The 13,571-nt window shown below is 35.5% G+C and overlaps 1 protein-coding gene across 1 annotated transcript in view; it reads right to left on the bottom strand.

Moving 5' to 3' along the window:
* The window catches only part of LOC134232896 (mucin-2-like), a 38,688-nt gene that overhangs the window by 16,962 nt on the left and 8,155 nt on the right, over positions 1 to 13,571 (bottom strand). Inside the window, exon 5 of the mRNA XM_062714891.1 lies at positions 12,879 to 13,031. Within this exon, the coding sequence (XP_062570875.1) occupies positions 12,879 to 13,031 (153 nt within the window). The remainder of the gene's footprint in view (positions 1 to 12,878; positions 13,032 to 13,571) is intronic.

Genomic DNA, 13,571 nt, shown 5'->3' with positions numbered 1-13,571 from the left:
AATCTAGCTGTTGTGAGAAGAATATTTGTAAAGATTTTTTATGAATTACTGTTATTGTATCAGTTTCATCACCCACTATAGTCCATCATCTCCATGGAGATCCTGATGTGAACAAATTTTAATCTATGCTGCATGAGGAAACTTCCATAAAAAATGACTGATTCATGGATTTTCTGCTATGAAAATTTTTAAAAGATATTTCTAAAAAACTTTTTTGGCAATCTAAAACTTTGATCACCCATTGCTGTCCTACCCCCACCCCTTAGGATTCATAATGTGACCAAACTTGAATTTAAACTACCTGAGGATTTTACTTTCATATCAAAATGACAAATGAGGATGTGGCCCTTCATTTGACATACTTGAAACTCCTTCATTCAAGGATACTCTGTGCCAAATTAAGTTGAAATATGAAGTTATGATATAAAAATAAACATAACTTTGGTGTTCTTGAGAAGATGATTTTGAAGTTTTTTCCTCTTCATTCCTTTGAATTACTTTAGACACCCAATGTGGCCCCACACTACCCCAAATGAACAAATCTGAATCTACACTAGCTGCAGATCTGTAGCGTTATGGTTTTATATATTTGTCTTTGACCATAACGCATGTTTAAAAAAAGGTGCAATGTCATATAAAACTTTGATTCCTAGCTTTTGTCAATCAATTACCTTTCACGCTCTAATTCTAGACACATTCTGTAGCCAATATGTATAGTTTATCCACCTCCCAACAATTTATCGTTGTCTCTAAAGGCAATAAACTCGCTGGATATGAATTTTCAGTAATCTAACAAATAATTTTAATCAAGCGAGTTTATCACTTGTAGAGACGACTATAAAGGGTTGGGAGATACATCAAGATTAATTAAATAATGTGTTCTGGGGTTGAAAGGTAGTTGATTGAACGATCTGGAAAGTCCAATTTTCACTTTTCCTACGGGATCTGTAGTGTTATGGTCAAAGACAAATATATAAAACCATAACGCTACAGATCTGCAGCTAAATCTACACTACCAGAGTGATGTTTTACAAGAATATATTTGATTAGTAAAATGTTTGCAGTTATTGAGAAAAACAAATCAGAGATTTTTTCTGCACCCCTATTTAAAACTTAACCCATAATGACCCCACCCTACCTGCAAAGCTTAGAATTTGAAGGAACCTGAATCTACACAATCAGAAGATGCTTCCAAATCAAAATGACTAATCAGGGCTTTGCTATTCTAGATTTCTAATTAAAGTATGTTTAAGTGTTCTAATGTAAAACTTTGATAAGCAAATTGTTACCATATCTTTCCCCTAGGGGTCATATGTTTATAAAAACTTGAATCTATACCTTGTCAGGAAGCTTTTATAGGTCAAATTTAATCTTTTCTGGACAGGTAGTGGTTCTTGAGAAAAGATTTTTAAATGACCTCATCCAATTTTCGCTATCCCTAAATTGTCTCTCCTTAAAAGAGGGTGAGGACCCTTATTTGAACAAACTTGAATCTCCTCTTCTCCAGGATACTTTGTGCCATTTAAGTTACATTGAAATTGGTCCAGTGGTTCTGAAGTTTAAGAAAATATGGAAAGTTTACAACAACAATGATGCAATAATAAACAATGGGCATACTTTGATCAGATGATGCCAACAATAAACAATGGGCATACTTTGATCACAAAAGCTCACATGAGCCTTTGGGTCAGGTGAGCTAAATAATAGATATAAAGGTTATCCATGCAAGTACTGAAAAGTAGCCAGCCAAATTTCCTTATTATTAAAAAAAAAATTAAAAATTTATCATTTAATATTTATAGAAATAAGGAATGTGTATTTCTGTCAAAATCAACAAGTTGTAGAAGTCCAATTAAAAAAAGATGACAGTGATACATTACGACCACTGACCAATTAATTTACCACTTCCCCCTTAAGGCCTGAACAGTTACCGTATAACTTGTGGTACATAAAATTAACTTACTAGTGTATGTAATCTGCTCTGTTCACTAATCCTCAATTATATTTCACAATTTATCTCACAGGAGGAAATCCTCAGAAGTGTGTGGTCGAAATCAAGTGATCAGGGAAGTATAGAGAGAAAAACAAAGGTTAAGCTGTATGTGTTATTGGGGAATTAAAAGGTGGAAGGCGTGTCTTACAGGGGTAGTACAACTGTATACAGGGAACAAGATCATTTTACAACCAGATATAAAATGGAAAAAATGTGTTTTAGGGCAGACTAGGTACAAAGCAATGTTCAAATGTTCATATATAAATCTGTATTTTCTGGACAGCCGGGAGAATTACAAATGCAATATACATAATATAGATGTCTTAAAACGGGGGGGGGGGGGGGGGGGGGGGGGGGGGGGGGGGGGGATTTGGTCGCATAACACTATCTATATAAGGAAAATATATTACACAAGAGATAATATAAAATATTGCAATTATATTGTCTTTCTAGGGAAAAAAGGGTATGGAGAAGAAACACTCGGTAACAAATATGTACTATGAGAGACAATAGTTAATGGGGGGGGGGGGGGATATACATATTCCTTTGGAAGAAATACCAATACCAACCCGCCTGTATCTAAAATGGTGGTTTGGGAATGGGGATATAGAAAGAAACCATGTATGTCGTAATATCCAACTTCATGCATACCTGACTTTGGGGTTGGGACTCAGAGTATATATCACATGAGATAGGTTCGAAAGCAATACATCTTAACTGAAGGGGGTAGGCATGCATAGGTAATAAATTATATTGATCTCAATCTGTGATATTGTCTTTTAGAGTGGTAAACTTTATATTTTTTGTAAATATTTCTATTCACTGTGTAAGAGAGGGATAAATAAATCTCATTGTATCAATTTCTTTTTAATTAAAACAAAAAGAGAAAGTATACTTTATAATTCATCCTTTGTTTAGATTATTCAAATTAAACTTATAAAAACTATAACGTATCATACTTTACCAAATAAGTTTATAACACTGTCCCCTAGAAAGCAAAGCACACCTTTCTACTTTAAATTTAAGGGTCTGTGGTCAACATTGGGATATTTCCCTCTTTCATGTCTGACATGTAGACGATATAATGAAGGAAGTTTGGGGTAATTCTGTTAATTGTCGGTAAGTGTCCTTTGTGTGGGTAGAGGTGATGGTTTACATCTAATAAATCACTAATCTCACTAGGAAAATGGGTTCCACCATCAAAAATACCTATATACAATACATACTAAGGAGAACCAATGGTTTTCTGTAGTAGATAGCTCCTAAAATTTTAAAGTTTTCAGCATCTTTTCTAGAAAATATTAACTTTAAATTGAAAAAAAAAATCATAATTTCAGTTGCTACTCTTTGATGGTGGTTGACAATTTAAATAACTTTGTGCATAATTATTTCCTCAATTCATTAAAACATATTTTATTATTCACAATAGATGACTTCTTGAACCAATATTTATCTTAACTACAGATTTAGATAGAATGAAATTACACTCTACAATATAGTAACAAACCTGGCACAAACTTTAAAGATGACTTAAAATGAGGAAGTTATTTTCCAGTGACCAGACACACAAATCTTATAAACAAACCTGCATCTATTTGTTCACACAATTAACGACAGAAATCAGCTGATTTGTCTATCCTTCCCCCATCCCTGTGCTGTAGATGCGAGGTTTATTTATGTATATATACACACTGAGAGCTAGAAGCTGGAAATGTTTAACTTAATCTTTATTAGTTTATAACAACTGGCTGTTATAACATAGAGTTATATACATCTTGCATTCCTTTAACATAAGGGTAATGAATTGAAGTTGTATATTCTGGGTCAAGTGAAAATTGCCTCGGATTGGGGTATTGTAAATGTTACAAGTGGTACTGGGATTTTTGTGTGTGCCCAATGCTGTTTGCCAAGTCCCCAAAAACTCTTAATAATTCATATCCATTTCAATTATTCATAACATAAAGTATCTTTTTCCTAAAATTACTCTCATCTAACATTTACAAAATACTTTAAATAATTCATTTTTCAAAATTGTTTATTAGTACACTCTCTCTGAGGTAAATAAGAGTTTAATAAGAGGTAAATATTGGGAAAATACTTTAAATATGAGTTAAAAGTTTTAATCAAGAATTAGCTAATTGATCCTATCTGATTTTAATTAAAAGAATCAATTACATAATGCTTTTGTTTGCGGTGAATTACAGATGGATCTCAGAATACTATATACTACAAAAAAATATGCCATTTATAAATTTCTTTTTTAAAAGATGTTTTTTTTTAAAATTCATTTATTTTAAAAATATCCTTCTTTTAATATGATTTGCCTCATAATGGCATCATATTTTCCTTTCTAGTTTCTTTGATTCTTAAATGAACCCCTTTCTGAATACACTTACTAAAATTTCTTTTTTATTGATGAAACGTCATTGAAAATGGTTTATTGGTACTTTTCAGTCAGGGAAACTGACCACTTGCCAAAGCTAACAAGTTTTACAGTATAACTTGCAATAACAGTAAAACATGATTGTTATAAATGCAACCCAAATAGAATGAAAATGACTTTGCTATAAGCATATTCATTATAAGCGTTTTTTACTGTACATTGAAAGGGGAAGGGGTGATGAAAGCTTAGTTTGATTTGGATGTTTAATCGAACCCAGCAGACTCATACTCTGACACTGACAGTTAAAAAAACACAGCAAATTTATTTACATATTTGCCTTTAATGTTTCAAAAATATTATTTAATCTTTCATACCACAATTAAAGTATCATGATGAATATTGTCTTATTTCATATTTCTGAGTTCTGACTCACCTTGATCACATGAAAATTTCTCCTAATTCATTAACACATTGTGAAGAAATGAAAAACCATGAAAACAGCTAAACTGAGTTTCCTCTCAGGAAATATTGAGGTAATTACAAAAAATTAAAGCATACTACCTTGCTTTCACTGGGCATTAATCTGAAAACAGAGGCAAAACTTACTGCAGGAAGAAATCTCTCACACGCGGCTCACAAATTGCTTAACATGTAAACACAGGAAGTATTGGGTGGATTTCAACTTTCAACATTATTTTTGATGAGATGATAAAAGTTATAGAAAAATAAATCCTTAGACCATAAGTCCTCAGTCAAAACAATTAAGGAGCATATGCCACTGGTTCTGAAGATCACAGGGTCATCCAGTACAGCAATCACATCTTCTTAATCCCAAAAATACTGCTGTTAATTCTCTGACTTTTGCTTCAATCAAACAAAGAACATGACTTATAATAAACTTTTACAGAGAGAGCATACACCTTTGACCTTGTATTTATTATCCGGCTTTCTAGAATTTTACATTATATGATAAATGATTGCAAATTTTCCATTGCAATATGTGAGGGAAGATTAGTCATTTTGTAGGAAGAGGGCATGATAAGTTTTCAGAACTTATAATTGCTATTGTAAATTACAATTAAATTATTCAAATCAACAATTTTGAGAACTTCTTTATAACATGCGACTTAAGACAGTATGTTTTAAGAAATCCAGTCCCAGTAATGGAGGACATATAATTCAATAGTCAATAAATGTGTCCTTATTATCATCTTCTGATGTAAAAAAAAAAATAAGCTTATATCAATGTTGTACAAAATTCACAGAACAATGGAGTGAAATAAAGGGAGGAAAGCCAGAGCTCTAAAATACAACCTTAACATAGGGTGTGACCTTGAACTTTGTCAGTTGGTGGTACTCTGTGAAATGTTGATATATTAGATATTTCCTAGCTAGGAATCTAGCTTAGTATATAACTAACCCTGAATGTTCAATGAATTTATTGTTTGTACATTTTGAAAACCATATTAAACACAGACATAAAATTTATTTCTTGGAAGTTTGAAAGTAATTTTTTTTTCAAGTGTTGGTTGACAAAAATAAGGAAATCAATAAGTGGCAACATTTCTGACAAGGAAATACCATAAATGTGTTGATATGTATGTAACATGTAAAACAATAAATTATTACTAAAACACAGGTATCCTAACCTTGACATATGCAACACAGATTCCAGACTTTAAAGTTTTGGCCTGAACCAATTTCAGTTTCACTGCCAATTCAGCTTGGCCTAGCTTACAGATATGACTTTGAATGAAAATCATTTTCTACAACATCTAGAGAAACATTCTTAAGTTTATATCCAATCCAGTCCAGAGTTTGAGAGTTATATCTCAAATACTATTTAACCACCTTGTGGCCTAGTGACCTTGACCTTGAAGATTTGACCTTAAATCAGAATCATGATACCCTTTTGAAATATGAGCAATAACAAAATGTTAAGTTTACACCCCTTCAAGTCTAGAAGTTTTTGAATGAAAGCCTGGACCTGATTTTGTAGGAGACAGATACACAGACAGCTACACTGACAAACATACAACCACACCAAAAACATGGGAGGGAGGGGGACTCATTGCAAAATAACATGATAGGGGATTTTTTTTATTAAATTTCCATGATAGTATTACAAAGTATCAAAAATATGATATCAAAAGTATCAAATATATGATAGAAAAAAAACACCAGGAAAATTTTATTACAAATCAGGTGACCACAAACTCCCATCTAACTGTATGTATTTTGACGTTTATAAACAAGAGGCCCAGGGGCCACAGTGCTCTACCTGAGGATGATTCCACACAAGTTTCATCTTTCCTGGCCCAGTGCTTCTTGAGAAGAAAATTTTTAAGATTTTTCCTATTATAATATATTCCTATGTAAATCTATGATCAGCCATTTTGGCCCCACCCTAGCCAGGGGGGTCATGATTTGAACAAAATTGAATCTACACTACCTGAGGATGATTCCACATGAGTTTCATCTTTCCTGGCCCAGTGGTTCTTGAGAAGAAGATTTTTAAAGATTTTTCTTATATATTCCTATGTAAAACTTTGGTCGGCCATTTTGGCCCCACCCTAGCCCCGGGGGTCATGATTTGAACAAACTTGAATCTACACTACCTGAGGATGATTCCACATGAGTTTCATCTTTCCTGGCCCAGTGGTTCTTGAGAAGAAGATTTTTAAAGATATTTCCTATATACTCCTATATAAAACTTTGGTCGTTCATTTTGGCCCCACCCTAGCCCCGGGGTCATGATTTGAACAAACTTGAATCTACACTACCTGAGGATGATTCCACACAAGTTTCATCTTTCCTGGCCCAGTGCTTCTTGAGAAGAAGATGTTTAAAGATTTTTCCCATATACTTCTATGTAAAAATTTGGTCGGCCATTTTGGCCCCACCCTAGCCCCGGGGGTCATGATTTGATCAAACTCAAATCTAAACTACCTGAGGATGATTCCACATGAGTTTCATCTTTCCTGGTCCAGTGGTTCTTGAGAAGATGTTTAAAGATTTTTCCTATATACTTCTATGTAAAACTTTGGTCGGACATTTTGGCCCCACACTAGACCCGGGGGTCATGATTTGAATAAACTTGAATCTACACTACCTGAGGATGATTCCACATGAGTTTCATCTTTACTGGCCCAGTGGTTCTTGAGAAGAAGATTTTTTAAAAATGCCATTAATTTTTCTCCAATTCATAATTATCTCCCCTTGGAAAAGGGCGTGGCCCTTCAATTAAACAAACTTGGAATCCCGTTTACCCAAGGATACTTTGTAGCAAGTTTGGTTGAAATTGGCCCAGTGGTTCTTGAGAAGAAGATGAAAATGTGAAAAGTTTACGACGACAACGGACAAATTTTGATCAGAAAAGCTCACTTGAGCCTTCGGCTCAGGTGAGCTAATATTATAATATTGCAAAGAACGACATCATTCATCAGAAATGTGATCTCTACTTAATTAATTCAAAGTCAGATCTGAACCAGAAGTCTCTGTCGAGACTGTAGCTCTACTGGTATGTACTTATCAAAAACCATTGCACTATTTTATGTATCTTTGTGTAGTCTACTTGTGTGCCAACTTATTTTGAAATCAAACTAGAACTGTAGAAGGAGTAGCATTTTAAAGGAATTTGACAGAAAATTCTATTTTTAGTAACCACGGCAACACCGTTCATCGAAATTAGAAACCGATGCACTATTCTATGTATCTTAGGGTAGTCTACTTGTGTGCCAAGTTATACTGAAATCAGACCAAAACTGTAGAAGGAATAGCGTTTTTAAAGAATTTCACAGAAAATTCTATTTTTAGTAACCATGGCAACATCCTTCATCGAAATTAGAAACCGATGCACTATTCTATGTATCTTAGTATAGTCTACTTGTGTGCCAAGTTATATTGAAATCAGACCAAAACTGTAGAAGAAGTAGCGTTTTTAAGGAATTTCACAGAAAATTCTATTTTTAGTAACCATGGCAACATCCTTCATCGAAATTAAAAACCGATGCACTATTCTATGTATCTTAGTGTAGTCTACTTGTGTGCCAAGTTATATTGAAATCAAACTAGAACTGTAGAAGGAGTAGCGTTTTTAAAGAATTTCACAGAAAATTCTATTTATAGTAACCATGGCAACACCGTTCATCGAAATTAAAAACCGATGCACTATTCTATGTATCTTAGTGTAGCCTACTTGTGTGCCAAGTAATATTGAAATCAGACCAAAACTAGAAGGAGTGCGTTTTAAAGGAATTTCACAGAAAATTCTATTTTTAGTAACCATGGCAACACCGTTCATCGAAATCAAAAACCGATGCACTATTTTATGTATCTTAGTGTAGTCTACTTGTGTGCCAAGTTATATTGAAATCAGACCAAAACTGTGGAAGAAGTAGCGTTTTAAAGGAATTTCACAGAAAATTCTATTTTTAGTAACCATGGCAACACCGTTCATCGAAATCAAAAACAGATGCACTATTCTATGTATCTTAGTGTAGTCTACTTGTGTGCCAAGTTATATTGAAATCAGACCAAAACTGTGGAAGGAGTAGCGTTTTAAAGGAATTTCACAAAAAATTCTATTTTTAGTAACCATGGCAACACCGTTCATCAAAATTAAAAACCCATGCACTATTCTATGTATCTTAGTGTAGTCTACTTGTGTGCCAAGTTATATTGAAATCAGACTAAAATTGTAGGAGGAGTAGCGTTTTGAAAAATTGTTTACAGACAGACGGACAGACAGACGGACAGACAGACAGACAGACAGACAGACGGACGGACGCCGGACGCATTACTATCGCATAAGCTCTTCTGGTCTCTGACCAGTAGAGCTAAAAACTGCATCCCTGTTCCCTTCATTAAATGACACAAATTGTCTGTTACTGTAACTCTTCACACTACTGCTCTAAATCAATTATGATCAGTCATTATTGCTCTTTTTAAAAAATATGATGACTTTGCATAAAATAAGTATTCCATTATGTACTTCAGATTTTTTTTTATTTTAAGATTTTAAAAAGACTTGTTGGCAACCAAAAGTCCTCCCACTAAGAACATTTTTGAGAGGAAGTCACCATTGCCAGAATCTTTGAGTCACAAGTGCTGACATCACTGATAACTTTCCTGTAGCACAACACCTCTCCAATATTCACACTATGCAAAACTGCTCCATATAACACATATAACCTAATTAGCTCAAAATTATAAAAAGAAGTTCCAATAAACCATGAAATATCCTCTTTCTATTTGAATATACAGTCAAACCTGTTTTAAGAGGCCACTCGTGGGAGAATGACAAATTGGCCACATAAGACAGGTGGCCACTTATTCCAGGTTTCAAACCAATGAATAAAAAAAAAAATGAGACCACGGTTATGTATTTATTTTCACACGTATCCATATCCAATTTAACACATTTAAAAACTTGGGAAATTTTTAAAAGTCAAATGAAATCCCCTTTACATTTCATTTTACATGAATTTCTGAAAGAAATCTGTTATTGTTTTTTTTTTGTGTGTATTGGTAAATTAATTTTACAGCGATAGAATTTGTATACATCACAGGAAATCAAAAAATGTTCTAACTTAGCATTTCCCTGATGCTGTGTTAAGCTTTTTTTTTTTTTTTTAGTTTTTCTAGATATATATTTATTTATATAACATAAAAGGTTAAATGTGAGACTGACCGCTTGACTTGATAACCTCAGGCGAAATTGTAATTAATGTAGCCTATATATTGAGTTAAATATATTATGAAAATATTCAACAACTTACTTTGTATATTAAGAACACCAATAAAAATCTTTTAACAATAAATCCTTTAATCATATTAATTAAATCCTTAAATCCTGATAGAATTCAAATTACACCTGCAATTATTGGTCATTAACTCATTATCAGCTGTTCATGTTTGGCTTCGTATGAGGATACGAGGTCACGTGTCAGACGGAAGTCATGTGACAAAACAGACAAAATGGCCGGTGAAAACAGGCATGTTGAGCGAACGGGACCTAAAAACACTGGCCACTGGCCGCGTTAGACAGGTGGCCGCTTAAATGAGTTAAAATATAGTGAAAAAATGAACGGGCGGGATTGAAACTGGCCGCTCATGAGGAGTGGCCGCTGATTAAGGGTGGCCGTAACAGCAGGTGCGACTGTATATTTCCATGCTCATCATCAATAACTCTTTCACAAATGCCACAAATAGTAAAGAGTAAATGGATATGAGAATGATGTCGAAAGGGCAGTAACTCTGACAAAGAAAATTTTACCCTCTCATAGCTCATCTACAATATTCTGATTAATGATAGTGTGTGGTTATTCAAAATATTGACATAATGTTTGAAAAAGCTATTCAATCAAAAAAACTTGGACATGCTTTATGTATATTGGTAAAAGTTTGACTATTTCTCCACTCCTTAAAGGCATGTAGCTGAGGCCTCTAATGAGTAGAGGCCCATTACTTTAAAGGAATGAAATAGTGACAGATGATATTGATCTGCTTTAAATCCTCTTCAAACACTCAAATCATTTTTAATCAATATAGTTAAGTTAAAGAATTCTTTAAATATTAGAAAGAAATATACATTTAACTTATTAGTATTTTGCCTTTCATTTCACTGTATATTGTAGTAATGTTACGGAGTTAATTATTTCTACATTCCACACATGGATTTACTGTCGACCAGGGAAGGTTGACAGTTGACACTTCCCTTGTGTTCTAGTGTTGACCGGGGACAGGTTGACGGTTGACAGTTGACACTTCCCATGTATTCTTGTGTCGACCGGTGACAGGTTGACGGTTGACAGTTGATACTTCCCTTTTGTTCTAGTGTCGACCGGGGACAGGTCTACAGTTGACAAAATACTTCCCTTGTGTTCTAGTGTCGACCGGGGACAGGTTGAATTAAAGTTGACACTTCCCTTTTGTTCTAGTGTCGACCGGGGACAGGTCTACAGTTGACAGTTGATACTTCCCTTGTGTTCTAGTGTCGACCGGGGACAGGTTGACGGTTGACAGTTGACACTTCCCTTTTGTTCTAGTGTCGACCGGGGACAGGTCGACGGTTGACAGTTGACACTTCCCATGTATTCTTGTGTCGACTGGGGACAGGTTGACGGTTGACAGTTGATACTTCCCTTGTGTTCTAGTGTCGACCGGTGACAGGTCTACAGTTGACAGTTGATACTTCCCATGTGTTCTAGTGTCGACCGGGGACAGGTTGACGGTTGACAGTTGACACTTCCCATGCGCTCTTGTGTCGACCGGGGACAGGTCGACAGTTGACACTTCCCATGTGTTCTAGTGTCGACCGGGGACAGGTCTACAGTTGACAGTTGATACTTCCCTTGTGTTCTAGTGTCGACCGGTGACAGGTCGACGGTTGACAGTTGACACTTCCCATGCGCTCTTGTGTCGACCGGGGACAGGTCGACGGTTGACACTTCCCTTGTGTTCTAGCGTCGACCGGGGACAGGTCGACAGTTGACACTTCCCATGTGTTCTAATGTCGACCGGGGACAGGTCGACGGTTGACAGTTGACACTTTCCATATGTTCGGGGACATTAACCCTAATCACAGTTATAAATGCAAAACTAACCCTAAACACAGCTATTAATGCGAAACTAAACCTAATCACAGCTATTTATGCGAAACTAACCCTAATCAGAGATATTAATGCGAAACTAACCCTATTCATAGTTATTAATGTGAGACTTACCCTAATCACAGCTATTTATGCAACTAAACCTAATCACAGCTATTAATACGAGCCTTACCCTAATCACAGTTATTTATTCGAGACTAACCCTTATCACAGTTATGTATGTGAGACTAACCCTAATCACAGTTATGTATGTGAGACTAAACCTAATCACAGTTATGCATGTGAGACTAACCAACTGTCAACTGTCCCCGATCAACAGTAAATGGTTAAATGTCAACTGTCCCCGGTCAACAGTAGAAATGATTAAATGTAAACTGTCAACTGCCCCCGGTCGACAGTAGAAATGGTTAAATGTCAACTGTCAACTGTCCCCAGTCAGTAGAAATGATTAAATGTCAACTGTCAACTGTCCCCGGTCGACAATAGAAATGATTAAATGTCAACTGTCAACTGCCCCCGGTCGACAGTAGAAATAATTAAATGTCAACTGTCAACTGTCCCCGGTCGACAGTAGAAATGAATAAATGTCAACTGTCAAATGCCCCCGGTCGACAGTAAAAATGGTTAAATGTCAACTGTCAACTGTCCCCGGTCGACAGTAGAGTTGTTTAAATGTCAACTGTCCCCGGTCGACAGTAGAAATGATTAAATGTCAGCTGTCCCCGGTCGACAGTAGAAATGATTAAATGTCAACTGTCAACTGTCCCCAGTTGACAGTAGAACCGAATCACTACTTTCATATATACACAAGCTTCCGCATAGGGACTACATACCCTTATATTGGAGTTGAACCGTTTCTTACTCAAATAAATTAACAGGTGTGACTCACCAATGAGTGGGGATTCACCGACGAGAGGGGAATTACAGGTGGTTCCTAGGTGACAGCCCCTGGGACACACTCCTGTGTACGGGTTACACTCCTCATCATTGGCACAGTTACACGGCCTCTCACACTGTGTCCCCCAAAACCCTATCTGGCACACTGAAGAACAAAGAATCGTTATGCAAATTATGTGTTGTCTATTATGCAGATTATCCTGTTTCCACCTATCGTTGATGCCTTGGCATACTCTACTAACTAGACAGCAATTCCTTAAAGACCCAATTTTTTTACCTTACGGTTACCTGAGGAGGGGGAGTGGTCATAGTAACAGTGGTGCTATTTACCTGGAGACCCCCAATACCCAAGATGTCAAAAATCTGTGTATACGTAGCATTACACAGGAAGTCTGTGTTTGGTAATCAGGGTCAACATTTAGCTGCAGAACTGTAGCTCTCTGCTTGAGAAAATTTGGACAGACAAAGCAGAGAGCTACAGATCCAAGCCTTGTAAAAACCTTCGATTTACGCTGATGATTTTTTGTCGCTAATTAAGGTATTTATTCCGTGTAGTTTAAGCTTTCTCTGGCTTTTAGAATGGTGTCCTAAAATCATTCATATATTTAACTCTTATTTTTGATACTTTATTTACCTTTTAACAGACCGAAACAGTCCTGTATATAACTTTGTAATGTCGGTTTAA

Source organism: Saccostrea cucullata, unplaced genomic scaffold (assembly GCF_032062105.1).
Source record: "Saccostrea cucullata isolate Sc308-1 unplaced genomic scaffold, CSIRO_AGI_Scuc_v1 ctg52, whole genome shotgun sequence".
NCBI lineage: Eukaryota > Metazoa > Mollusca > Bivalvia > Ostreida > Ostreidae > Saccostrea > Saccostrea cuccullata.
This window is presented reverse-complemented; position numbering and strand designations above follow the sequence as displayed.